The 26,225-nt window shown below is 42.5% G+C and overlaps 1 protein-coding gene across 1 annotated transcript in view; it reads left to right on the top strand.

Annotated features, from left to right (window-relative positions):
• trim9 (tripartite motif containing 9) overlaps nt 1–26,225 on the top strand; it is a 162,785-nt gene that overhangs the window by 107,021 nt on the left and 29,539 nt on the right. The window contains exons 2-4 of the mRNA XM_068038313.1: nt 18,191–18,301; nt 22,171–22,324; nt 25,940–26,097. Coding sequence (XP_067894414.1) covers nt 18,191–18,301; nt 22,171–22,324; nt 25,940–26,097 — 423 coding nt within the window. The remainder of the gene's footprint in view (nt 1–18,190; nt 18,302–22,170; nt 22,325–25,939; nt 26,098–26,225) is intronic.

The raw sequence follows: 26,225 nt of genomic DNA, 5'->3' as shown, positions 1-26,225 counted from the left end.
TGGATATCATGTTGCATTCATGCACTTTATACCCATTTAAATTGTGACCTCAAATTTCTTAGTCCTACTATCAGCATTGACAAACTTGTTACTTCTGATAATTCACCTGCTATTGTGTAGCTCAAATACTTTCTCCAGGGACCCGGGTTCGATTCTGGGTACTGCCTGTGCGGAGTTTGCAAGTTCTCCCTGTGTCTGCGTGGGTTTCCGCCGGGTGCTCCAGTTTCCTCCCACCTGCAAAGACTTGCAGGTTGATAGGTAAATTGGCCATTGTAAATTGCCCCTAGTGTAGGTAGGTGGTAGGAGAATTGTGGGGATGTGGTAGAGAATATGGGATTAATGTAGGATTAGTATAAATGGGTAGTTGTTGGTCGGCACAGACTCGGTGGGCCGAAGGGCCTGTTTCAGTGCTGTATCTCTAAATAAAATAGAATAAAATAACCAAAGCTTGGAAGACAATGGCTTGAATTTTGAGGTCAGTGGTGAACTAATGGCGCATTTCATTACTTATACTTGCCCTTGCTCATGGAATTTCTGTGAGCTTTACACTGCGCCACCCTCTACGGGGAATCTGGGACCTTTGTGAACAGGGCAAGCAATGGTGTGTCCCTCAACCAATCAGATTGAAGAATCCTTCCTGAGACATATCGGGGTAGAAATCCATCTCTGGCAGTGGTGCAAAATGGGCAGCATCAAATTGGCCGCCTGTTATGTGCAGCGCCTGATACTTAATTCTATTGACTGTATAAGAAGCGGCCGATTCGAGACTGCCTGTTTTGCGCCACTGCTGAGAGGAATTTATAACCCACAGAGTCTAAACCATGAAGTGTAAATTTGAATATTTAATTTAACGCCAGGTCACAAACAGAAAGGGGAAGAAAGATGGATTAAGGAAGTGAGAGAAAAAGTTTTAAAATGTTAATAATAAGCAAACAATAATAAGTAAAATCTGAAGGAATGAGATTCCACATTTTTTAAAGATGTATACAGCACCAAAAAGGTTGTTTGGCAGTAATTAAGACTGACCACACTTACAAGGAGTGAACAAGCCCCAACACTTTCTGGCGCTTTTAGTGGACAAGTAGCACAACTTCGTGCCCTTCCAAGTATTTCATACCGACCATACGAATTAGGAGCAGAAATAGGCCATTCGGCCCCTTGAGTCTGCTCTGCCATTCAATAATATCATGGCTGATCTGTTTGTGTTTCGAATTCCACACTCCCATCTAGCCCCAATAACCCTTGATTCCCTTGCCTAATGAGAATCTATCCACCCCCGCCTTAAAAATATTCAATGACCCCGCCTCTACCACCTTCTGAGTGTTTCAGCAAGGTACTGTTAAGAGCAAAGATTGTGGAGGAGCAGAGCATTCGGGCAGTAGCTTCCTAATTCCCATGTTCAAATGAGCATGTGCAGTCCTCAGAAGTTGCTGTTCGATTTACGCAATAATAGTGAGCACTGATAACCTCACTTTTATTTCTCCCACAAGATTCAGGTCATTGTTTGAAATTGTTGTGGTGGGCAATTTCCATTCAAGTGGATGTAGTTCAAAAATTTCACATCCCCATGCAATGCTTGACCGAAATTCTGGTAGTAATGTTGTATTCCAGAAAGCCAGCTGGTAAAGGATAATCCTTGAGCCAATATTTACTCAGTCTTATATTTATTTACAAAGTGAAACATTATAAGCATACACCTTCTAACTCGACCACACCACAGTTTCAGTAAGTGTCTTGTTCTATGTGCTATTAAACACAATTGATATACGATTAACCACAATACTGTATGCACTGATGTGTTGGAATTACAAATGCGTTTGTAAATTGTAGAAGTGCCCTAATTGGAACGCTGGCTCCACTTAGTCATGCTTGTACAGTTGAAATGGTGACTGCTAAAATACTAGTAGTCAGTAGGTGGTTACCCATTTGTTCATTCTATTTATAAGCTTTTTGTTGTGTTTATTTAATTTCCAACTTTTAGTGCAGTAAATAAATAATTCGAGGCATGGCAGGGCTGCTCATACCTGTCGAATGCACCTCCTGTGCTATGTAGGAGCTCCATGATGCTTCCCATATCCTGGAGAACCATTTGTGCAGGAAGTGTTATCAATTCCAGCAGCTTGAGCTCCAGGTTTTGGAACTTGAGTGGCAGCTGTCGACACTGCTGTGCATTCATGAGGATGAGAGCTATGTGGATAGCACGTTTATAGATGTGGTCACCCCGCAGCTTAAGATTAAGCAAGAAGACAGGGAATAGGTGACCGCCAGGCAGTCTAAAAGAAACAGGCAGGTAGTGCAGGAGACTCCTGAGTGCATCTCACTCTCCACAGGTATTCAGTTTTGAATACTGATGAAAGTGATGGTTCACCTGGGGAGTGCAGCCAGAGTCAAGTTCATGACACCACGAGTGGCTCAGCTGGATTGGGGGGGGTACAGGGAAGACTGGAAGAGCGATAATGATAGGTGATTCAATAGTCAGGGGAATAGACAGGCGTTTCTGTGGCCGCAAACGTGAATCCCGGATGGTGTGTTGCCTCCGTGGTGCCAGGGTCAAGGATGTCACTGAGCGGCTGCACAGCATCCTGAAAGGGGAGGGTGAACGACCAGCAGTCGTGGTCCACTTCGGAACCAATGACATAGGTAGAGAGAGATGTGGTCTTGCAGTCAGAATTTGGGGAGCTAGGTAAGAAATTAGCAAGCAGGACCTCAAAGGTAGATATTTCCGGATTACTCCCAGTGCCACCCGCATGTGAGCATCGAAATAGAAGGATAAGACAGATGAATGTGTGGCTGGAAAGATGGTGCAGGAGGGAGGGCTTTAAATTCCTGGGACATTGAGACCGGCTCTGGGGGAGATGGGACCTGTACAGGCCAGGTGGGTTGCATCGGAACACAGCCGGGACTGAGTTCCTTGCGGGATGTTTTACTAGTACTGTTGAGGGTTTAAACTTGTTTGGCAGGGGGATGGGGACCTGAGGGTCGATTCAGTTGGGATAAAATCAGAAACTAAAATGGAAGCAGAAAATTAATGGATGAGTCTGGAAGACAGAGGAAATAAAGGTTAGAAAATAAAAAAAGTTCAGCAGTGCTCAAGGGTATCTATTTCAATGCAAGGAGTATAGCAAATAAAGCAGATGAGCTGAGGGCACAGATAGACGTGGCAGTATGATATCAAAGCTATTACAGAAACATGATTTAAGAAGGGACAGGAACGGCAGCTCAACATTCCTGGTTACAGGGTTTTCAAACGTGATGGGGAGGGGGATAAGAAAGGAGGGTGAGTGGAAATTTTGGTCAAAGAAACTTACAGCTGTGAGGAGGGATGATATGTTGGAAGGTTCATCAAATGAGGCCATATGGATTGAGCTAAGGAACAAAAAAGGGGCAATCACACTGCTTGGGAGTGTACTGTAGACCCCCCAAACAGTCAGAGGGAGATACAAGAGCAGATATGTAGGCAAATCTCTGAGAAGTGCAAGAACAAAAGGGCAGTGATCGTACGGGATTTTAACTACCCCAATACTAACTGGGATAGTTTGTGTGAAAGGAATTGAGGGAGCAGAATTCTTGAGGTGCATTCAGGAGAACTTTTTTGGCCAGTATGTAACAAGTCCAACAAGAGAGGATGCAGTTTTAGACTTAGTTTTAGGAAATTAAGATGGGCAGGTGGAAGGAGTGGCAGTGAGAGAGCATTTTGCTGGTAGTGATCATAATTTAGTTAGTTTTAACATAATTATGGAAAAAGACAGAGATAGAACAGGTGTTTCTCAAGTAAGTTCTCAATTTTACTAAACTGAGGAGTGATTTAGCGAAAGTGGACTGGAAACAGCTACTTGAAGGTAAATCAATGTTAGAGCAGTGGCAGGCATTCAAGGAGTTCAGAGTAAGCATGTTCCCAAAAAGAAAAAGGGTGAGATGGCCAAATCTAGAGTCCCATGAATGTCAAGGAGCTTGCAGGGTAAGATGAGGCAGAAAAGGAAAGCTTATGTCCGACACCGAGAACTCAATACTACAGAAAACCGAGGGGTGAAATCAAAAAGGAAATTAGGAAAGCAAAGAGAAGACATGAAAGAATGTTGGCAAGCAAAATCAAGGTGAACGCAAAGATGATTTATCAATGCATTAAGAGGAAGTGGATAACTAAGGAAAGAGTTCGGGCCCATAAAAGACCTAAAATGTAACCTATGTGTGGAGGCGGACGACAATGATATGGTTGTTAATGAATACTTTGCGTCTGTCTTCACAAAAGAGGGGGAAAATGCAGATATTGTAGTTAAGGAGGAGGAGTGTCAAGTATTGGATGTGATAAACATAGGGAGAGAGGAAGTATTAATGGATTTAGCATCCTTGAAAGTTGATAAAATCACCAGGGCTGGATGAAATGCACCTCGGCTGTTAAAAGAAGCAAGAGAGGAAAAAGCGCAAGGTCTGACCATCATTTTCCAGTCCTCACTGGATACAGTGCTGGAGGATTGGAGAACTGCCAACGTTGTATCTCTGTTTAAAAAGGGAGCAAGGGATAGACCGAATAATTACAGGCCAGTCAGTCTAACTTCAGTAGTGGGCAAGTTATTGGAATCTATTCTGAGAGACCGGATAAACTATCACTTAGGCACAGGTTAATCAAGGATAGTCAGCATGGATTTGTTAAGGGAAGATCTTGTCTGACCGATTTGATCAAATTTTTTGAAGAAGTAACAAGGAAGATAGATGAGGGTAGTGCAATTGATGTAGTCAACATGGATTTTAGCAAGGCTTTTGACAAGGTCCCACATGGCAGACTGGCTTAAAAAATAAGATCCGATGGGATCCAGGGAAATGCAGCAAGGTGGATATAAAATTGGCTCAGTGGCAGGAAACAAAGGGTAATTGTTGACTGATGTTTTTGTGACTGGAGGGCTGTTTCCTGTGTCAGTTTGCAGGGCTCATTACTGGGTCCCCCGATTTTTGTGGTATATATTAACGATTTGGAAGTAAATTTAGGGGGCATGATCAAGAAGTTTCTGGATGGCACAAAGATTGGCTGTGATAGATAGCGAGGAGGATAGCTGTAGGTTGCAGGAAGATATTGATGGTCTGGTTAGATGGGCAGAAAAGTGGCAAATGGAATTCAACCCGAAGAAGTGTGAGGTGATGCATTTGGGGAGGTTAAACAAGGCAAAGGAATACACGATTAATGGGAAAATACTGAGAAGTGTAGAGGAAGTGAAGGACCTTGGAGTGAATGTCCACAGATCCCTGAAGGTAGCAGGACAGGTCGATAGGTGGTTAAGAAGACATATGGAATCCTTTCCTTTTATTAGTCAAGGTGTAGAATATAAGAGCAGGAACTGTATAAATCATTAGTTAGGCCACAACTTGAGTACTGTGTGCAGTTCTGGCCACCTCATTACAGAAAGGATGTAATTGCACTAGAGAGAGTACAGAGGAGATTTATGAGGATGTTGCCAGGACTGGAAAAATGCAGCTCTGAGGAAAGATTGGATAGGCTGGGTATGTTCTCCATGGAACAAAGAAGGCTGAGGGGAGATCTGATTGAAATATACAAAATTTTGAGAGACCTGGATAGAGTGGGGGTGAAGGGTCTATTTATCTTAGCAGAGAGGTCAGTGACTTGGGAGCATAGATTTAAAGTGATTGGTAGAAAAATTAGAGGGGAGATGAGGAAAATTTTCTTTCACCCAGAGGGTGGTGGGGGTCTGAAACTCACTGCCTGAAAGGGAATAAAGAACAGTACAGCACAGGAACAGGCCATTCGGCCCTCCAAGCCTGCGCCGATCTTGATGCCTGCCTAAACTAAAACCGTCTGCACTTCCGGGGACCGTATCCCTCTATTCCCATCCTATTCATGTATTCGTCAAGATGCCTCTTAAACATCGCTATCGTACCTGCTTCCACCACCTCCCCCGGCAGCAAGTTCTAGGCACTCGCCACCCTCTGTGTAAAGAACTTGCCTTGCACATCCCCTCTAAACTTTGCCCCTCGCACCTTAAACCTATGTCCCCTAGTAACTGACTCTTCCACCCTGGAAAAAAGCTTCAGACTATCCACTCTGTCCATGCCGCTCATAACTTTGTAAACCTCTATCATGTCGCCCCGGATAGTTGAGGCAGAAACCCTCAACTCATTCAAAAGGAGTCTGGATATGCAACTCAAATGCCGTAATCTGCAGGGCTACGGACCAAGTGTTGGAAGGTGAGATGAGAATGGGTTTTTCGGCCAATACAGACACGATGGGCCAAGTAGCCTCTTTCTGTGCCTTACACCTTCTATGGTTCTATGACTGATAAATGCACTCATGGTAAATCTGAATTTGCATCAGATCTAACAATTGCTGAAGTTAAGATTTTGCTTGTGTATTGTAATTAGTTTCAGCTGGAGAATAGCCAATGTTGTATCTTTATTGAAGAAGGGTGGTAAGGATAATCCAGGAAATTATAGGCCGGTGAGCCTTACCTCAGTTGATAGGGAAACTATTAGAGAGGATTCTTCGGGACAGGATTTACTCCCATTTGGAAACAAACGAACTTATTAGCGAGAGACAGCATGGTTTTGTGAAGGGGAGGTCGTGTCTTACTAATTTGATTGAGTATTTTGAGGAAGTGACGAAGATGATTGATGAAGGAAGGGCAGTGGATGTTATCTATATGGACTTCAGTAAAGCCTTTGACAAGGTCCCGCATGGCAGACTGGTGCAAAAGGTGAAGTCACACGGGATCAGAGGTGAGCTGGCAAGATGGATACAGAACTGGCTCAGTCACAGAAGACAGAGGGTAACAGTGGATGGGTGTTTTTCTGAATGGAGGGATGTGACTAGTAGTGTTCTGCAGGGATCGGTGCTGGGACCTTTGCTGTTTGTAGTATATATAAATGATTTGGAGGAAAATGTAGCTGGTCTGATTAGTAAGTTTGCGGACGACACAAAGGTTGGTGGAGTTGCGGATAATGATGAGGATTGTGAGAGGATACAGCAGGATATAGATCGGTTGGAGACTTGGGCGGAGAAATGGCAGATGGAGTTTAACCCGGACAAATGTGAGGTAATGCATTTTGGAAGGTCTAATGCAGGTGGGAGGTATACAGTAAATGGCAGAACCCTTAGGAGTATTGACAGGCAGAGAGATCTGGGCGTACAGGTCCACAGGTCACTGAAAGTGGCAACGCAGGTGGATAAGGTAGTCAAGAAGGCATACGGCATGCTTGCCTTTATCGGTCGGGGCATAGAGTATAAAAATTGGCAAGTCATGTTGCAGCTGTACAGAACCTTAGTTAGGCCACACTTAGAATATTGCGTGCAATTCTGGTCACCACACTACCAGAAGGACGTGGAGGCTTTGGAGAGGGTACAGAGGAGGTTTACAAGGATGTTGCCTGGTCTGGAGGGCATTAGCTATGAGGAGAGGTTGGAAAAACTCTGATTGTTTTCACTGGAACGACGGAGGTGGAGGGGCGACATGATAGAGGTTTACAAAGTTATGAGTGGCATGGACAGAGTGGATAGTCAGGAGCTTTTTCCCAGGGTGGAAGAGTCAGTTACTAGGGGACATAGGTTTAAGGTGCGAGGGGCAAAGTTTAGAGGGGATGTGCAAGGCAAGTATTTTACACAGAGGGTGGTGAGTGCCTGGAACTTGCTGCCAGGGGAGGTGGTGGAAGCAGATACGATAGCGATGTTTAAAAGACATCTTGACAAATATATGAATAGGAAGGGAATAGAGGGATATGGGTCCCGGAAGTGCAGAAGGTGTTAGTTTCGGCAGGCATCAAGATCGGCGCAGGCGTGGAGGGCCGAATGGCCTGTTCCTGTGCTGTACTGTTCTTTGTTCTTTGTTCTGGAGCTGTAATCTTTGCTGCACTCAATCCGGGCGTTGCCAAAGAAATAAAATGAACAATATTTACCACTACTTATTGTCTAGCCGTGAAGAGCAAATACTTGAACAATTGAGTTCTTTTATTAAAATGCCCAATCTCTGCATTATGCATTTTCCTATGATTTTGTTAACCTGAGTGGATTTTTTGGCTTTGGCTTAATTGCTGATATTTCTGCTTTGCAAATGGGCATGTTGAGAAATACATCGGAAGACAGTCTAAATTCCTTTTTTTTTAATTGCATGGCTTCATTTTATTTTTAAACCTGAGTTTCTATTCACAGTTGAGTCTCTTCAAATCAGCAGCTTCCAATTTATTAGACACATGGCTGAAATATTGATTTTTTGTGTGACCACTAACAAAGGCACTTTTTCTTTCCTATTACTGTGGCCTTTCCACATAACCATGTTTTACTGTTTTCACTTTTTTAATTTCTTGCTGATTTTAAATGAAGAATTGGCTTGGAAGCTTAAAACATATCTATACCATAAGTTCCCGTTTTTGGTCTGTGCTGAGTGAGATGGACTCAACTTGGGGTGGTGTAAATACATCACAGTTGGTTGCTTGCATCCCTCACACAGAAGTTAATCATAAACCAGGGTGAAGATTGATAAAAATGTGCTAGAAAGTCCAGATAATTCTGCCTCCCGCACCGTTAATTAAACTTCACATGATGCAACGATTATAATTCAGGGGCAGGGAACTAGCCATTGAAGGAAATGAGCAGAAGTTGAGAATGCAAAGACTTTGAGGAATGAGGCAGATGTTGGGGACTTGGATTGGGGAGAACATGGGGAGGTTGAGAAATCAAGCATCTACAGCCTTGTTGCCCGAAGATGAGATGTGTTGAGATTTATAAAGCCCCATAAAGATGGGGAGTTTTTCTTCCTTCAAGGAAAGCAATTTATAAAAATGGATCCAAGTGAAAGTGATTTGTGCTAGATCATGCCCATACTTGGGGTCTGTCTGCTTGTGTTCCAATAGCAAATCAAGTCAATATGGTTAGCACATTTTTTAATGCAGTCCATGAGTGTTAATAGAAACTACACTGTATGCTGCTATTGCTAGCACCTGCCAACTCCCTATCCAAAATTGTCAGATTGTACTTGGACAGTGATCGGCCTTTCCCCAGATTTGCTTTTGGTTGGCCGTGGTGAGGCCTTGGTGCAGCCACCACCCCCCACCCCCAGTCACCAAGTGGCGGGGTCATCATTTAAATATTAAAATTAAGTAAAATTAATGCAAATTGACTTACCTGCTCCCGGCGGTCGTCCCACGCCAATTTTACGGCTACTGGCCGCAACCCACTTGCCTTCGGAACACCATACGGAGGGGGGAGGAATGAAATTAATCAGGGTGTGGGGGGGCGGGCGCGGGAGTGGGAAAAACAACAATCATTGGCTGTGGAGATGGTGGGAAGGCGTTGAAGGGCAAATGTGAGGTTGGGCAGGTGGGATGTTCGTGCTGGGACTAAAATACATTTCAATCACATCAGACAATAAAAACACCATTGTGGTGGTTGGGAAAGGGCTTTTAATATTTTATTTGAATGAAAAGTGTTTTAAACATTTAAATTTATCTGAAGGGCTTGAAGCCCTTTAACAACGGCGCCTGCGCGATGGTGCCGGACGCATTGCCGGAGACTCGTGGCCGCCCCCTCTACATCATCGGGGGTGGATGCTCCGCCCCCTGTATTTAAATGAGCCCCTGTGTGTAATATCGTGGGGGCTCTGCAGCGGTGCTTCCATGTCAGAAGGCCGCCGACTTCAGAGCGTGGTGTGCTGATAAAATTCAGCCCCATGTATTCCAGACAGTGAAATACTGTGTGGAGGACCAGGTTTTCCAAATGAAGTATAAAAAGTCAAAGATAGTTGATTTTTCCCCCCCATTTATTTCCTCAGATTGGTTGATTGCCCTCTTCCCCCACAGGGTAATTTGTGTTTGTGATATCTTTACTACAAGTGCTCTTCAGAAAGTCACATAGAAATCTGCAGACCAGTTACGTATCATCTGTGCTTTAAGAAGCTGACCTACTTTGTGACAGATTTTTTTTCTTAGAAACTCAAGTGGAATGTTAATATATTAATCTTTCATCAGGGGAATGGCTTTTCTCTAATTTAGGAACTGATCCAGAACTGTCATTTTTAAAAAATTTGCAGAAAGTTGCAAAGCTGGATCACTCTTTGCCGGCTTATGTTTTTTATTTCTTTCATCGGATGTGGGCATTGCTGGCAAGGCCAGCATTTGTTGTCAGTCCCTCCCCTAAAGGATGAAATGAGAACAAAAAGTGCTGGAAATACTCAGCAGGTCTGGCAACATCTGTGCAGAGAGAAAGAGTTAACGTTTCAGGTTTGCGACCCTTCACCAGATGGGTTTTTACGACAATCGATGATGGTCTCAGTAATGGTGCCATGAAACTAACTTTCAATTCCGGGTTTTGCAGGTATTACCAATGCGCCACTGTGTCCCCTTCATGGTCACCTCTCCACTCTTCCCCTTTCCATTAAACAATATTCTTCAACGTACCCATTGCCCTTTGAGCATTTCCTGGATCTGCTCCCTCTCCACGGAGGTCTCTGAACCTGGCCATCATTTCATTGATGCTCCACCCTATCTACAAGTGAACTTTATCCCACCACTGGACCTCAAACTTTAACTTTGGTCACTCTGATACTGGATCCTTCCTGTTTACAACCAGCCCATGCCACTTTTAATCTCTGCATGGCTTACATCAATCTGTGCGTTTGCATGCACGCTTTGGGCTGAATTTTACCAAGCCCGCGATGACGTGCTCCATGGCAGCAGTCTGTCACGGAGGCTGACGCTGGGAGTACCCAGCCCGATCCGACGGCGGCAAAGCTCTGGGGTAGACCCCTGCTACTGAGTGATGGGACCTGGATTTTAATACTTAAAGTAATGACATGCATAAATTTAAATGAACTTGCCTTCAATCTTCCGGGCCCGCCATGATCTTTGGCACGGCGTCCGGCACTCCCACACCTTCAATTCCCCATCCGGGGAAAGCCAGCATGACACTGGTGGGGAGGGGGGAGAAGTTGTTTTTTTAGTGTGGGGGGGGGGGGGGAGAAACGGGGTCAATATATGATATGGTAGTGGGAAGGGGTGAACTTTAAAGTTTGTGCAGTCTTGGGGGGAGGGTGGGGGGGAAGGTCAGATTTAAAAGGTAAGTGTTTTGGAGAGATGAAAGGGCAAATAGTTAATGTAATTGTTATTGGGAGCTGGGAATGGGTCATTAGAAATTTATGTAATAAATTTTGTGTTGGTGGGGGTGGGGGGGATTTATTTTTAAAAATTCAAATTGACCGGCAGGGCTGGCTGTCCTTTAAAAATGGCAGCTGATGCCATTGACAGGGACGGACAGCCCGCCGCCGCCATGTGATTGGGGGCTAGGGGCGGGCCGTCCAGTCTATTTAAATGAGCATTTGCACCTGAGATCACAGCGGCTCTTTGGCGTGCGAGCAGTAATTTTTTGAGCTCCTGCTGAGATTGGCAGTGGGCTTTTAAAATCCAGCCCTTTGGGTTGGATTTTACCTTAGGCGGACGGGAATTCGCCACCGACGTAAAGGTTGGTGGCTAACCCGCTTCCACCTAGCCCGGGGATCCATCCCGCATTTTACGGGTCCCCGGGCTTTAATTGTCCTGAGGCGGGACTTGCACCCGCTGGCGGGAGGAAGTCCCACCTCAGTGAGCTGCCAGCCAATCAGCAGGCCAGCAGCTCTTAGTCCCAGCAGTGCCTCTAGGAGCGGTGGCCATTGCTGGGACCGCAGCCCAGCCAACGATATGGAGCCAGGAGGGAAGGTAAGTTGGGCGTGCCTCACCAGGGAGATCGGTCGTGCCTTGGTGAGGCTGGAGTAGTCGTTTGGAGGGGGGGGCGCGTCTTTGGTCCCGGGGGGTGGGTTGGGAGGTGGGAGTGGCCCTCAATCAGGCACCCTGTGCCCGACTGCAATGGCATCCCCCTGGCGCGCGGATAGGCCAGCAGCTATCGCTGGGTGGCCTTTCACGTCCCCAGCATGCCCACTTGCCACTGGTAAAATACCTGTGGAGGGTGGGCAAGGGTCCTTAAGTAGCCACTTAAGGGCCTTGATTGGCCTTGGGCGGGTGGATTGTTTCCCGCCCGCCCCACTGCCCAACCGCTGTAAAGTTGACCGCAGGCGGGAGCGAGGCGGGAAGGCCTCCTGCTCACTTTTACGCTGCCCCCATGCCACCATCCAGCCCGCTGGGGTGGCGTACAATTCAGCCCTTTGTCTCCAGACACAAGCCCATTCCTTCTATTTCCATTTATGTTTTATTTCTTGGCTCCTCTTGGGATTCTTCTCGCCTATATCCTCCTCCATACCACTTCTCATTTCTCGCCTCTCGGGTATTTGCACTCGCCCCAACCCATCATTACTCTGTGCCAGCATCCCAAGGCTTGAACCCTGACTGTCGCACTCATGGATGTGTGATGATACAACATTCATGGAGTAACTCTGAAGAGGTATACAAAAAACAATGGATTTAGTCTTTAAAAAATTAACCTTTACTTTTTAAAAAAAAAAGTGAACAATGTCCAAAATGGCTACTAAAAAGAAGGGGTTTAGCCTTTTGTGTATTCAAATAGTCTGACAAAGAACAAATCTTCAAAGCCAAAAGGTGATAATGAAACACACCTGTCATAGAAACATTCCAAAATTGAATGTCTTCTTCGAAAACAAAGGAGGTGTGAAGTAGTCACATCCTAGGCTGCTGTGCGATCACCATGGGAAAGAAACCAGAATGTCTGCTAACAGGAGGTGAGAAGTGACAGTACTATCTTTTTAAAAAGATATTTTTCCTACCCTCATGGAGAACTACACACTTCGTCACATCGTATTCTATCTGCCATGTTCTTGCCCTGTCACCCAAACTGTCTACATCCCTCTGCAGCCTCACCACTTACTTTCCCACCTAACTTTGTATCGTCAGCAAACTTGGATATGTTACTCTCAGTCCCCTCATCTAAGTCATTAATATAGATTGTAAATAACTGAGACCCAAGTACTGATCCTTGCGAGAAAAAACACATCAAGTGCTGGAAATATTCTCCAGTCAGGCAGCATCTGTGGAGAGCGAAGCAGAGTTGGCATTTCAGAACTGATGAAAGGTCACAGGCCTGAAACGTTACCTCTGCTTCTCTCTCCACAGATGCTGCCTGACCTGCTGAGTATTTCAGCACTTACTGTTTTTATTTCAGATTTTCAGCATCTGCAGTATTTTGCTTTTATTGATCCTTGCAGTTCTTTCTTTTGGGCCTCCTTATCTCGAGAGACAATGGATACGCGCCTGGAGGTGGTCAGTGGTTTGTGAAGCAGCGCCTGGAGTGGCTATAAAGGCCAATTCTAGAGTGACAGGCTCTTCCACAGGTGCTGCAGAGAAATTTGTTAGTCGGGGCTGTTGCACAGTTGGCTCTCCTCTTGCGCCTCTGTCTTTTTTCCTGCCAACTACTAAGTCTCTTCGACTCGCCACATTTTAGCCTCGTCTTTATGGCTGCTCGCCAGCAGTACCCTGCTAATTATCTCTACTGTCCCATCCTGATTTGAACCCTCCCTGTCCCCTTCCTTCATCACCAATACCTCCTTGAACTCTGTCAGCAGATCAACAATCAGCCCTTTCAATGCTTCCCTCATGTGTCCATTTGTTCACAAATATAACCCTTGCAATCAACAATGTTGTGCACAGTTGCACTGACATCATGGCTTTGACTGAAACTTAGTTCAGGTAACGATACCTTCCGGTTGCTATAGTTACCACAACTTGCTCCGTCCAAGCCACTGCATGAGAATGTGTCATCATCTCCAAATCACACGTTCCCTACTCATCTAACTCATTTTCCTCCTTGAGCAACTCATCTTTCAAGTGAATGTTCAGGTGGCTGAAATTTGTAACTACTTTTTTTCTTGTGTATTGTTACTTATGATTTGTATAATGTGCAATTTCCTGTAAAAGATCTCCAAGTTACACCTGCATTTTACACAGATCTTTCCATCAGCAAGATATGCCAAATTTTCCTGAGAATCTTGTGAGCTATCTGGGGATGTCTAAAATGGCTGTGCTTGAATTTCTATGCTACAATGTTTAAGATATTTATGATGCAATTGTGAAAGTTTTACAGCTTTTAATATAAATTTTCTGATGTGGCAAAGATGCATTCAAAGGTACAGAAAATACATTTTAGGTCTCGGATAATTTTTTTAAAATTTCTAAAATAAATCAATTTAAAAGAAAAAGAACCCCACCAAAAATGTTGCGGGGGTCACGTTTGTGCAGAAACATTTCAGGCACAAATTTACAGCCCATTCAGAATAGATGAAATTATGTAAGCTGCGTATTTGTATGGAGGTGAAGCTATGTTCATGAGCAGCAGAAGGTGTTGGTGGAGATCTCGTGGAATTGGTATAAAAGGTTGGAGAAGCTTTTGGGAAATTCCAGGCCTATGTCTTGTTCCACCTGCATTTAATTTGTATGATCTTACTAATTACAGTAGGTGGGCTTGGATTGCTAAAATTAGTGCAATGTGAATTTGGGTAGCCCACATATGCAGAAATAATTTTCTATGTCCTATACAAATCAAATTCTAATTGGACAGTTAATAACAGGGCTTATTTTGTTTCAAACCCATTTTAACTTGATTCAACTATATTGTAGCAGGACTGCAAAAATTCACAAGTTTGTGTTAGCATTCAGATGCTGTGAATACTGGTACCAAAAGAAATGCCACAATTTACAAGAGTAACACTGCAATCAATATACAGACCTTTTTTAAATTGTAGTTTTAAATTTGTCATGCATTGTTCAGTCTCGGCAAATTTTCCAGCTTCCACTATAATTGTATTCTTTTGAGGCTGTAGTAGTCCAGATGGCAAGATCTTTGCATTTAAACAATACTTAGGTGCTTTTGTATCACTACGAAGCAGTATAAGCACAACAGTGCAAGAAATAGAAGACCATCTCCATGAAGTAGTTTGACCCTGTTTGGAGCTTGCACCTGGTGCAAATGTAACAACTAGTAAAGCATCCCAAGATGCTTCCCGGGAAGGTTATTAGACACAATTTGACACTGAGTTATATGAGGAGATATTGGGATAAGTGACCAAAAACTTGGTCAAAGAGATAGGTTTTAAGGAATGTTTTAAAAGAGGAGAGAGATATGTTTAGGGAGGGAATCTGGAGATTGGGGCTTAGGTAGCTGAAGGCACAAACGCTAATGCTAGCACAATTAAAATTGGGGATGCTCAAGACCAAATTAGATGAGTGCCGTGATCTCGGAGGTCGTAGGGCTGGAGGAAGTTGGAGATGGGGAGGGGTGAAGCCATGGAGGGATTTGAAAACAAGGGAGAGTTTTAACATTGAGTCATTGTTGGTCCTGGAGCCAAATTAAATCAGTCAGCAGGTGATTGGTAAACGGGACTTGATGCTGGTTAGGATACCAGTAGCAGACTTTTGGATGAGCTCAAGTTTATGGAGGGTGGAAGATGGAAGGCTGGTCAGGGGAGAACTGGAATAATTGAGTCTAGAGGTAACAATAGCATGGATGAGGCTGTCAGCAACAGATGAACTGAGTTGGATGATGTTGGAGGTGAAAGTAGGCTGTCTTGATGATGGAGTGGAGTTGCAGTTGGAAGGTCATCTCTAGGTCAGATACAACACCAAGGTTGTGAACAGTCTGATTCGGACAGCTCCCAGGGAAAGGGATGGAGTCAGTGACTAGTGAACAGAGTTTGTAATAGGCATTGAAAACAATGGCTTCAGTCTTCCTAATATTTACATGGAGGAAATTTCTGCTCATACGGTCCTTGATGTCCGACAAGCAGTGTGATAGATAAATCAGTGGAGGAGTTGGGAGCAGTGATGCTGAGGTAGAGCTGAGTGTCGTCATATTGCACGTTGAACCCAATGTGTTTTTGGATGATGTTGCTAAGTGGCAGCATGTAGATGAGAAATGGGCTCCCAAGGTAAGTCTGCAGGAGCAGGAAAGAGAAGTCATTGCAGATGATTCTTTAGCTACAACTGGATAAATAAGAATGGAGCCAAGCAAGTGCAGTCCTGGCCAGCTGGATGATGGAGAGGATGCAATGTTGCTTTGTGACCCAGAGAAAAATGATGGTTATGCACAACGCATATTTAATTTTTAGTCCATCTATGTGACAAACAAAATGTGTGCTAGATGTATTTTTAAAGTGCATATGTGTAAATTTCTCATGCTTCCACCTGATTTGCTCAAATTTCAGATTCCTAATAAGTGTTCCAAGAAAAATATATCCATTCTATTAAATCAGCAAGGTGTTGGTGGGAGGGTGGGTGGAATCAATCCTTTTGGTCACAACAAATCAAAACTTCGGACTGAAGTGATCAGAAATTTAATGAAAATGCAGAAACTGAAGCAGTCTGAAATAGTTCCCAGATATTTTGATTGTAATTTTTCCGGAGTAACTAAAATTTCTAATGTTCGATTTGTTTAAAAAAGATGAATTGTATTTCATAATATATAAACCTAAAATAAAATTTTCTTGTCTTTGACTACCTTTGCTAAAATCTTTACCCCTCACACATCAGGTGCTCTCAAACTGAGGGTTAGATTTGATGCTCTTTATCTTCCCAGAATACTCACTTCATCAGCTCATGGGATTTACAGACTGCATCTGTGCCTGCACTTGCCAGATTTCTGCAGACTGCTAATGTGCACAGTGCAGAATCTCCTGCTATGCATGACTGATCCTCTAAGACACTGGGCTGAAATTTATGAGCGCACTGCTCCGATCTCACTGGTCTTCCTATGCAGATGAGCTGTCACTGAGCGCCGTGATATTTCGCACGGAGGCTCATTTAAATGGAGGGGGCGGTACGGCCGCCCCTGATGATGTAGAAGGGGGTGGCCGCTCTGTCCCTGGCAATGGCATCTGGTGCCACCACCATTTTTAAAGGGCTTCAGGGCCTTCAATTTCATTTCAATAATTAAAGGTGCTGCTTTACCAGAACCTGCTGAATACTTATTTCAACATATCTTCCCCTCTCCCACACTTGCCCACTGAGTCCTCATGTATTACAGTGACATATCCCCTCAAAAAAGCACCTTTTCATTTCATGAACTCCACCCCCCCCCCCCCCCCCACAACTTCAGCACCTTTGACCCTCAACCCCTTCCCATCATCCCCACAACGAATTAACAATCGTTCTCCCTGCTTCCACCAACCACCTGGAAATTTTCACTCCTGCCCCCTCACCACCAATGTCATGCCTCGGATCTCCGAATGGAGTTCCAAAGGCGTGTGAGTTCTGGCTGACGGCCGGAATATCGGCGTGGGACGGCTATCGTTACCAGGTTGGTGATTATTCTTTAATTTTAATCTCATTTGCATAATAAAATGAAGGCCTCGCTGCTCGGCGGGGTGGGGTGCCGCGCCGCATTGAGGCCTCACCGCTGCAGGTGAAATGCGGCGGGGCTTTCCTGGCGCCGGAGGGCTCATAAAATTCAGCCCACTATCTGGAAATGTAATTTCCTCAGGCTGTAGTAGTATTTCAGTTTATTGCATGGATTTCAAAATAAGCAGAGGCATAAACTTTAGAATTGAAAACATTTCATGGGTAAATCATTTCCAATTGCTTATTTTATTTCAATGGGAAGTTGGCTCAGAGAGGGATTGATGAGAGCACATGTGCTTTATTTAGTTTGTACTGTGAATTCAAAACAAAAATTTACATGAAGTTTTTTTTTATCAGTGCAAACTTGGAAGTGTGTTTTTCCTGAATTTGGCTTCCAACTTATTTCAAAATGAAATGAAAGAGGAATTTTAAATCTTTTTAAGTGAGTTTATTTCATGGGAAGACTATTATCCAATGCACTTTTTTGAAAGATGGGCCAATGGTTACAGCATTTGTGATTTACCTGGTTTATCATGAATTTGCAAAACAAAATTCAGATTTATTTATCTGACTGTGGAGAGTAAAGGAAACACTGCTTATTTTCCAGAAACAAACACTTGTTTCATTATCTCTGCACAGAAATTCTAGAAACATTTCTGTCTAAGCTGTTTCTGCGTAGATGTGCATCTCACCCTCACTCCCACACTTTCTCTGTTTACAATCGCATAACATAGTATAAGAAATAGGAACAGAAATAGGCCATGCTGCCCCTTGAGCCTGCTCTGCCATTCAATAAGATAATGGTAGAATTTCTGTCCTTTGCCTGTTGAATATTTTGTGCCTGATGGATTATTCATTCTAATAACTTGTGCTCAAACTATTTTTGATACCTTGGTAATCAGTGATATTTATCCTTTCTTTGTAGGTGGTCAGAGATCAAATCAGCCATTGCACAGTTAAACTGCGCCAAACAACTGGCCTGATGGAATACTGCCTGGAGGTAATTAAGGAGAATGACCCCAGTGGGTTTTTACAGGTCAGTGTGTAATTGTCAGTGCTTCCCACATTACTGATTGTACCATTGAATGATATTTAGCAATTTGCATGGGTTCCCCTGATTTTGTTCCTGTCTCTTGTAACTAGATATAGCAAGGGCAGCACAGTGGCGCAGCCTCACAGCTCCAGCGACCCGAGTTCAATTCTGGGTACTGCCTGTGTGGAGTTTGCAAGTTCTCCCTGTGACTGTGTGGGTTTCCGCCGGGTGCTCCGGTTTCCTCCCACAGCCAAAGACTTGCAGGTTGTTAGGTAAATTGGCCATTGTAAATTGCCCCTAGTGTAGGTAGGTGGTAGGAGAATTGAGGGAAGGTGGGAATGTGGTAGGGAATATAGGATTAGTATAAATGGGTGTCTGTTGGTCAGCACAGACTCGGTGGGCCAAAGGGCCTGTTTCAGTGCTGTATCTCTCTATAGAATTACTAAATTACCCATACCTCAATATGGCCTCATTGCTCACATAATATAAGTTTTCTCGCCTTTGATTTTCGTCTCCGCATTCAAACCAATATGCAGAAATAATTGCATGGATTTGTATAGTTATTTATGACACTATTAAAATGTGTGGATTATTTTCCTTTTTTAAAAATCTTGCAAAATGTGCATTTTATCCTCGAGCCATAGTCATTTACAGTACAGAAGGAGACCATTCAGCCCATTGAATCCATGCTCGCTCTCTGTGGAGCAATCCAGTTGGCCCCACTCTTCCAATCGATCCCTGTAGCCCTGCAAGTTTGTTTCCTTCGAGTGCCCATCCAATTTCTTTTTGAAATCGTTGATTGTTTCCATTTCCATCACCCTCACAGGCAGCGGGTTCCAGGTCATTACCACTCTCTGTGTTTAAAAAAAAAAAAAAGTGCTTCCTCACATTTGCCCTGCATCTCTTGCCCATAACCTTCAATCTGTGTCTCATAGTCCTTGTACCATCAGTTACTGGGACCAGTTTTTCCTTGTCTGCCTTACCTAAAGCTGTCATAATCTTGTACACCTCTATCAAATCACCCCTCAATCTCCTTTGCTCCAAGGAGAACAACCCCAGCTTTTCCAACCTCACCTTGTAGCTAAAATTCCCCCATCCCTGGAACCATTCTGATAAATTTCTTCTGCACCTTCTCACGCACTCACATTTTTCTTAAATTGTGGTGGCCAGAACTGGGCGCAATACTCTAGTTGTGGCCTAGCCAGAGCTTTATAAAAGTTCAGCATAACTTCCCTACTTTTGTACTCTATGCCTCTATTAATGAAGCTCAAGATCCCATTTGCTTTGCAAACCACTCTCTCAATATGTCCTGCCACCTTCAAAGATCGATGCACAACACTGTTCAGAACTGTGCCATTGTCTATATTGCCTCACCCTATACTTTCTGATAAAAACGCATCACCTCACACTTCTCTGTATTAAATTCCTTCTGCCACTTGTGTGCGTATTCTGCTAGCCTATCTATGTCCTATTGCAGGCAATTCATATCATCCTTACTGTTTGCCACTCCCCCAAGTTTGGTATCAAGCTTTGAAATTCTACTCTGCATTCCAAGATCCAAGTCATTTATGTATAGGAAAAAAAAAAGCAGTAGTCCTAGCACTGAGCCTTGGGGAACACCACTGTCTACCATCCTCCAGTTTGAAAAGAAACCATTTACTGTGACTCACTGTTTTCTGTCCTTAAGCCAATTTTTTATCCAATTGGACACTGACTCTCCTCTCCTATTCCTTGAGCCTCAATTTTGTTAACCAGCCTTTTATGTGGTACTTTATCAAATACTTTCTTAAAATCCATATAGACAACATCCACTGCATTCCTTTCATCAACCTTCTCTGTTACTTAAAAAATGTAATTAGATTAGTCAAGCATGATCTTCCTTTTACAAATCTGTGCTGGCTATTCTTAATTAACTCAAACCTCTCCTAGTGCCTGTTAAATTTTTCCCTGATTATTGCTAAACCTTACCCACCACAGATATTAAATAACTGGCCTCTAGTTGCTAGGACTGTCCTTTTATCATTTCCTTTCTTGAATAAGAATGTCACATTTGCCACTCTCCTATCCTCCGGAACGACCCCTTTATCTAGGGAAGATTGGAAGATTATAGCAAGTCCTTCCACTATTTCCACCCCCCCTGCCACTTCCTTTAGCAACCTGGAATGCAAGCCATCTGGACCAGGTGACTTATCTACCCTAAGCTTAGCCAGCCTTTCCAGTACTTCCCCCCCACTCAATTTTTACTCTTATCTATTGCCTCTACTCTCCGCTTCCACTAATATTTTGTCAGATTCCTCTTCCTTGGTAAACACTGATACAAAGTACTCATTTAAGTATTCTAGCCTTGCCCTGCACCTCTAAGCATATATTACCTTTGGTTCTAATAGGCCCCACTCCACCTCTTACTGCCTGCTTACTATTTACATGCTGGTAGAAGATTTTTGGGTTCCCTTTTATATTGACTGCCATTCTATTCTCATTTTCTCTCTTTGCAAGTCTTACTTTCCTCTTCACCTCCCCTTTCAACCTATTGTATTTGACTAGTTCTCACTTGAATTCAGCTGACATGCATCAGACACCCTCTTTTTTTTTTTGTTTCAACATAATCTCTATCTCCTTCACCATCCATGGAGTCCTGTTTTTGGTTCCCCTTTTCGCCCATGTTGGAATGCACCTAGCCTGTACCTGAAGCATCTCGTCTTTAACGATAATCCCTTGTTTCGTTATAATTTTTCCTGTCAGTCTTTTGTTCCATTTTACCCTCTTCTCATTGCATTGAAATTAAACCTCCTACCTTATATCATTCCTTGCTTTTCTGCATTTTTAGTCCAAACCTTATGATACGATGGCCATTCTAACCCAAATGCTCCTCCACAGACACTTGATCCACTTGGCTCACCTCATTTCCCAGCATCAAATCCAGCAATGCCTCCTTTCTAGTTGGGCTGAAGACATACTGATCAAGAAAGTTCTCCTGAACGCATTTCAGAAATTCCTTCCCGTCCTTACCCTTTCTCTAACATTATCCCAGTTGATATTTGGCTAATTAAAGTCTCCCAGTATCACCACTCTATAGTTCTTTCACATCTCTGCGATTTCCCTGCAGATTTGCTCCTCTATTTCTCTCTCACTGTTTGGAGGCCTACAGAATACCGCAGTAGCATGATCATACCCTTTTTGCCTCTCAACTCTAACCAAATGGATTCTGTCCTTGCTCCCCTGAGGACATTCCCTCATTCCAACACTGCAGTGTCTTCCCTAATCAGTGCTACCACCCCACCTTTCTTCCTCCTCTATCTTTTCTGAACATTTTATATCCTTGTATATTAAGCGCCCAGTCCTCTCCATTTTTAAGCCACGTTTCCATTATTGCCACTACATCATATTCCCAAACTGAAATTTGTGTTTAAAGCTCGCTAACCTTATTTACCACACTTTTTGCATTTACATACATGCATTGTAATCCTGTTGTTGCATTCCTTGTAGTCCTTCTCAGTGCTCCTATTTGATATGGGACTACATCCTTCTCTAGTACTGTCCAATATTCTCACGTTATGCACCTGTTTGATTTAATTCTGGCCTCACTATTGACAACTAACAATAGATTAGCTACAGTAACTACAGACTTGATAAAAGGGTACCATATCCAAAACTCTTACCTTGAAAGTAGTTGGCTAAACAATACAGATGTGTGACAAGTTTTGGTCTATGCTGATGTTTTTAAATAAAGATATAAATAAGAATCGCTTATTATGATTAGTATAATTTATGGGGTGCCAATCATTATTTTTGAAGTGTAGTATTATATCCCTAATGATGTGCACATCGCTTAGATTGTAAGTGTAATCCTGACCGGTTAACTTTGTTTTCAGATATCAGATGCTTTAATAAGGCGTGTACACTTTATTGATGAACAGTGGGGAAAAGGCATACTTCAACCTCGCATGAATACTGACTTTGATTTAACCCTGGATAATGCACCACTGCTACAAACTATCCTTCAGTTAGACTTCGTACAGATGAAAAGTAAGGATCAATCTACAGAAATGTGGTCTGAGTATTAAAGTTATTAAATATTCTTTGGCCAGATAAAACCAACTATGGTTTCAGATATAATTTTAAAATTAGTTGGTCAGAAAATTAACTTACTTTTGCTGTTACTCATCTCTATGGTTTCTCCCTCTATTTGCATACTTTTGAAAAGAATACACTCTTCATTTTAAAATTATGGTATGTAATGAAATTAATTTTATCAGTAATGACTTTTAAAGTAATGAAGTTACATAAACAATCTGTGTCCTTAAACAGCAACAAAAAACTTATATAAATTTGAGTGTGAGAGGAGAAGGGGACAGCATTTCTCCAGGATCAGAAAATAAAACAAAAGGAAATATGATTAAATTCAGCTTAAGATTTTTAGACACCCAAAGAGACATCCAAGAGGACCATTTTTCCCCCCCGATTCTTCCTGTGGCTGGTCTCAGCAAATCTTGCAAATTTACTTTTGAAGCTGGCACTAGGTGCATGAAATCGACACATCAGAGAACAGTGGCACAAAGCACCCCTCTTGGGTCCATATAAAAGCATATAAGATGGATTACTCTGGTTTGCACCAGTAAGCTTGGGTAATAATCTGTAGTTGTGGGGGAAAAGAGGGAGAAGGTTGTAAATATTTGTCTTTTCTACATAGCTGTAGTGTAGGTTCAGTAATAAAGGACAATTTCAGGAATTGTGAAGATCCAAGTTACTAGCCCTACTGAATGAATTGAGCATATGTCGAGGTGAACTGGACAATTACGTTTAGGTTCATAAGCCTTGTGCACAGGTTGGAAGATATTGCATGATCTGTGAAACCGTAAAGTTAATGATGTGAAGTGTAATTTAAGTGCTAATATGTTTACCGTTGCATATTTCAAAAGGTGGAGATCACATTGCTTTATCCTTTGATTTTGTTCAGATATTTTTAAGCAAGCATTACACCTATTTTAGTGATTTTTTTTTTTTGTTTCCATTTTGAATCCTTATGAACTTTAAAGTTAAAATGTGAAAGTTCTGCTTTTTATACTTTCCTACATGTATGTCCATGTGGAGTATTTATTCTAGATTCCCACTATCTTTTGTGTGGAAAAAGTGCTTTATGATTTCATGTTAATGGCATAGGTCTCATTTTAAAATTATGCTCTCTTGGTCTGGATTCCCCCACCAGATGAAATGGCTTCCCTAGCTTATCAAATCCCTTTATCGTTTTAAACACCTTGATTAATCACCCCTCCTACCTTTGGTACTCTGAAGCCATTAGATTTTATTATTTCTTGAAATACTTTTTTGTCAAACATACCCATTATGTACAGAAGTATAAAGACAGTTGTGCAAAACAAATTGGTTTCTTTTGTCTAAGGTAATCCATCTGCAGCACACATGCCCTGAAGTAAAGGTTAAGAATACTATATATAAAAATGGCAGTTATAAATACATTACAAGCTACCAGAAAAGGTAACTGGTAGTGATGAGTGACAGGACTGGCTCAATAATTGGGGTCATTGTGAATACTGTGTTGGCACTTGGTGGCAGACGCAGGTGCTTACAAATTACATTTGTCACACCCATGTAATCTGAATTTATGAACTATAAAATGACCTTATGATGTAAACCCGAAAGGGACAGCTTTCTTGTAAGCAAAATGGAGTAAGAGGTCAATTTACCTTTCCTTGCCTGCCAATACATCTAGAACTACAAGAGCTCTGAGCTAATTTGCATGTCTGGACAAGTCTTGGAGAAGTCATTAAAATACAAATGACCTTTCTGGGCACATCCCTGAGAAATTAAAATGCAAATGACACTTTCTGTGGCAATGGCTGCTTCTCTCCAACTGACTGGGTTGACGATATTGTCGCAGATTGTTGGACTCAAATCAAATTCCAAAGGATGGGTGTGAAAAGCCCTACCTTATCAAGGTGAGATGAGGATGGATGACACCCAGACTCTGTTGTCTACCAATGGCCTCACCATCAGAAACCATTTATGAGGACAATGGGAAGAAAAGCTATGGCCACACAACAGGAACTAGATTTCTGATGAGGAACTTTAATAAAGGTATATTCTGGCAGACAAAAGAGATCCATCTATGCCATCGAAGAGAAAGGACCCCACCTAAGATTACCAGCTTTGAATTATATGTAGGCAGTTACTGGAGTTTGGCCTTAAACTCCCTACCTGAGAAATCATACCAGGACTTTGCCATTCACCTTTGGCTGGAATATAACAAGAGCAGCAGAACCTCCTAAGGCTTTCTTCAGTGAATAAGGAAAAAGATTACAGGCCTGCCCCATTTCAAGTCTTCGCTCTGGGGAAAAGCAAGTTTAGCAGAGAACTCTAAAATCTTCAGACCCAAAGCATGTCATCTTTATAATCTCTATCATTTCTTGAGTGTGTGTGTGAGAGAGTGGGTATGTTTCAGGTGTTGTATAATAAACATTTATCTTTTTTTTAAACTTAGAAGAAAACTTGTCATTTGTCTATTCTTGACAAAGCACTCTGGTTTAAAAGCAACACCTTTTATATAAAAAAAGTGCTGTCTTCGGTGAGTCAAGAGGTGAAAAAGGGGGAACTATCCCTATCATCTCTCATCTGTCCATAACACAGTTTGAACTATTAAATTTTAAAATCTCCAAATAAATCTTCACTAAAACTTGGAAGCTGTTTATTAATCCACAGTATGTGTATGCTGTAATGAATGCTATATCTGAAATTTGAAAGAGTTAACTGGTGAATTTGCTTAGCTTTGTTTAAAATATTTTTATAAAAAAATTGTAGGGCTGACAATATAGCAGCTGACTTCCAGAGCATATTAGATTGCAACCGACTTAACTAGATTCAGAATAACTTTTGAAAAGCAATCTAGAGAAACGGTTCAAGGTCCTTCATGAACTTCTTTTATATACATTATATCAGTAACCATGTGCTATTCTTTCAGTATATAAGACCCATAATTCATTGGTGCCGCAAACGGTTATGTTGCTGAGTACTGAAAAAAAAAATTGGACTGTCTTGCCACATATTAAGATTTTTTTTAATGAGCTGTAGTTTTAAATGATATCACCCAATGGCTCTGCATTCAGCTATTTCTGGCTGTGATACTTCGATATTTGCTGATATGGCTTATGGACTGGTGAGAATAATGCCCATAGAAAACAGTGCAGGGCATTGGTTTCTAGTTTACAGTCCAAGTATAAAGGTTTTAAAGAACGAATGTTGGGTTTTATGATGAGATCAGACGTATTGCAGTTGCTGTAAGATTGTACAATAAATGTCCATCAAACACATGGTAATGATTAGAATAAAGAGTTTAGCCAGAGTTCCAACGAAAAGCTGTAATTCTGCTATGATTGTTGTTTGTAGTCACCTCCAAGCATACATGATCTACATGGCACAACAATTGATCGGCACAAGATATTAGACGCTGCAAAAACTATCGTAACCATCAACACTGTTGATCTTTTGTCCGGCTCCTTCAATTCTAAATGACTTTAAAAGATGGCTGAATGGCCCTCTGGCTAAACTCCAGACACTAAGTCAGTTGACAAGTTGAGAATAGTTCTTTGTAGTTTTCCAGAAGCAACATTTGCACTCATTTCTGCATAGTTCCCTCTCCAGTGCCATCCGCCCCAATCCTGCAGTTGGAGGAATGTTGTACTCGCAACAACAGTGCTACATTGTCCTGGAAACAGCCACCACTGTCATTAGTTCAAGCAGAAGGCTACATTCTAGAACTTGATGATGGAAATGGCGGTCAATTTAGAGTAAGTATTGCAGAATGCAAGCATGGATGAAAATAATTATGAACCAAGGTGTGTAATATTCTTTTCTTTAGAAGAAGGCAAAGTGTTTTCCTGACCAACTGCATGCAGAGGTGTTGAGTTTGAGTGTG

This window comes from Heterodontus francisci, chromosome 9 (genome assembly GCF_036365525.1).
Source record: "Heterodontus francisci isolate sHetFra1 chromosome 9, sHetFra1.hap1, whole genome shotgun sequence".
In the NCBI taxonomy this organism is placed as follows: domain Eukaryota; kingdom Metazoa; phylum Chordata; class Chondrichthyes; order Heterodontiformes; family Heterodontidae; genus Heterodontus; species Heterodontus francisci.
The sequence above is the reverse complement of the archived record's forward strand: the minus strand, read 5'-3'. Positions and strand labels throughout refer to the sequence as shown.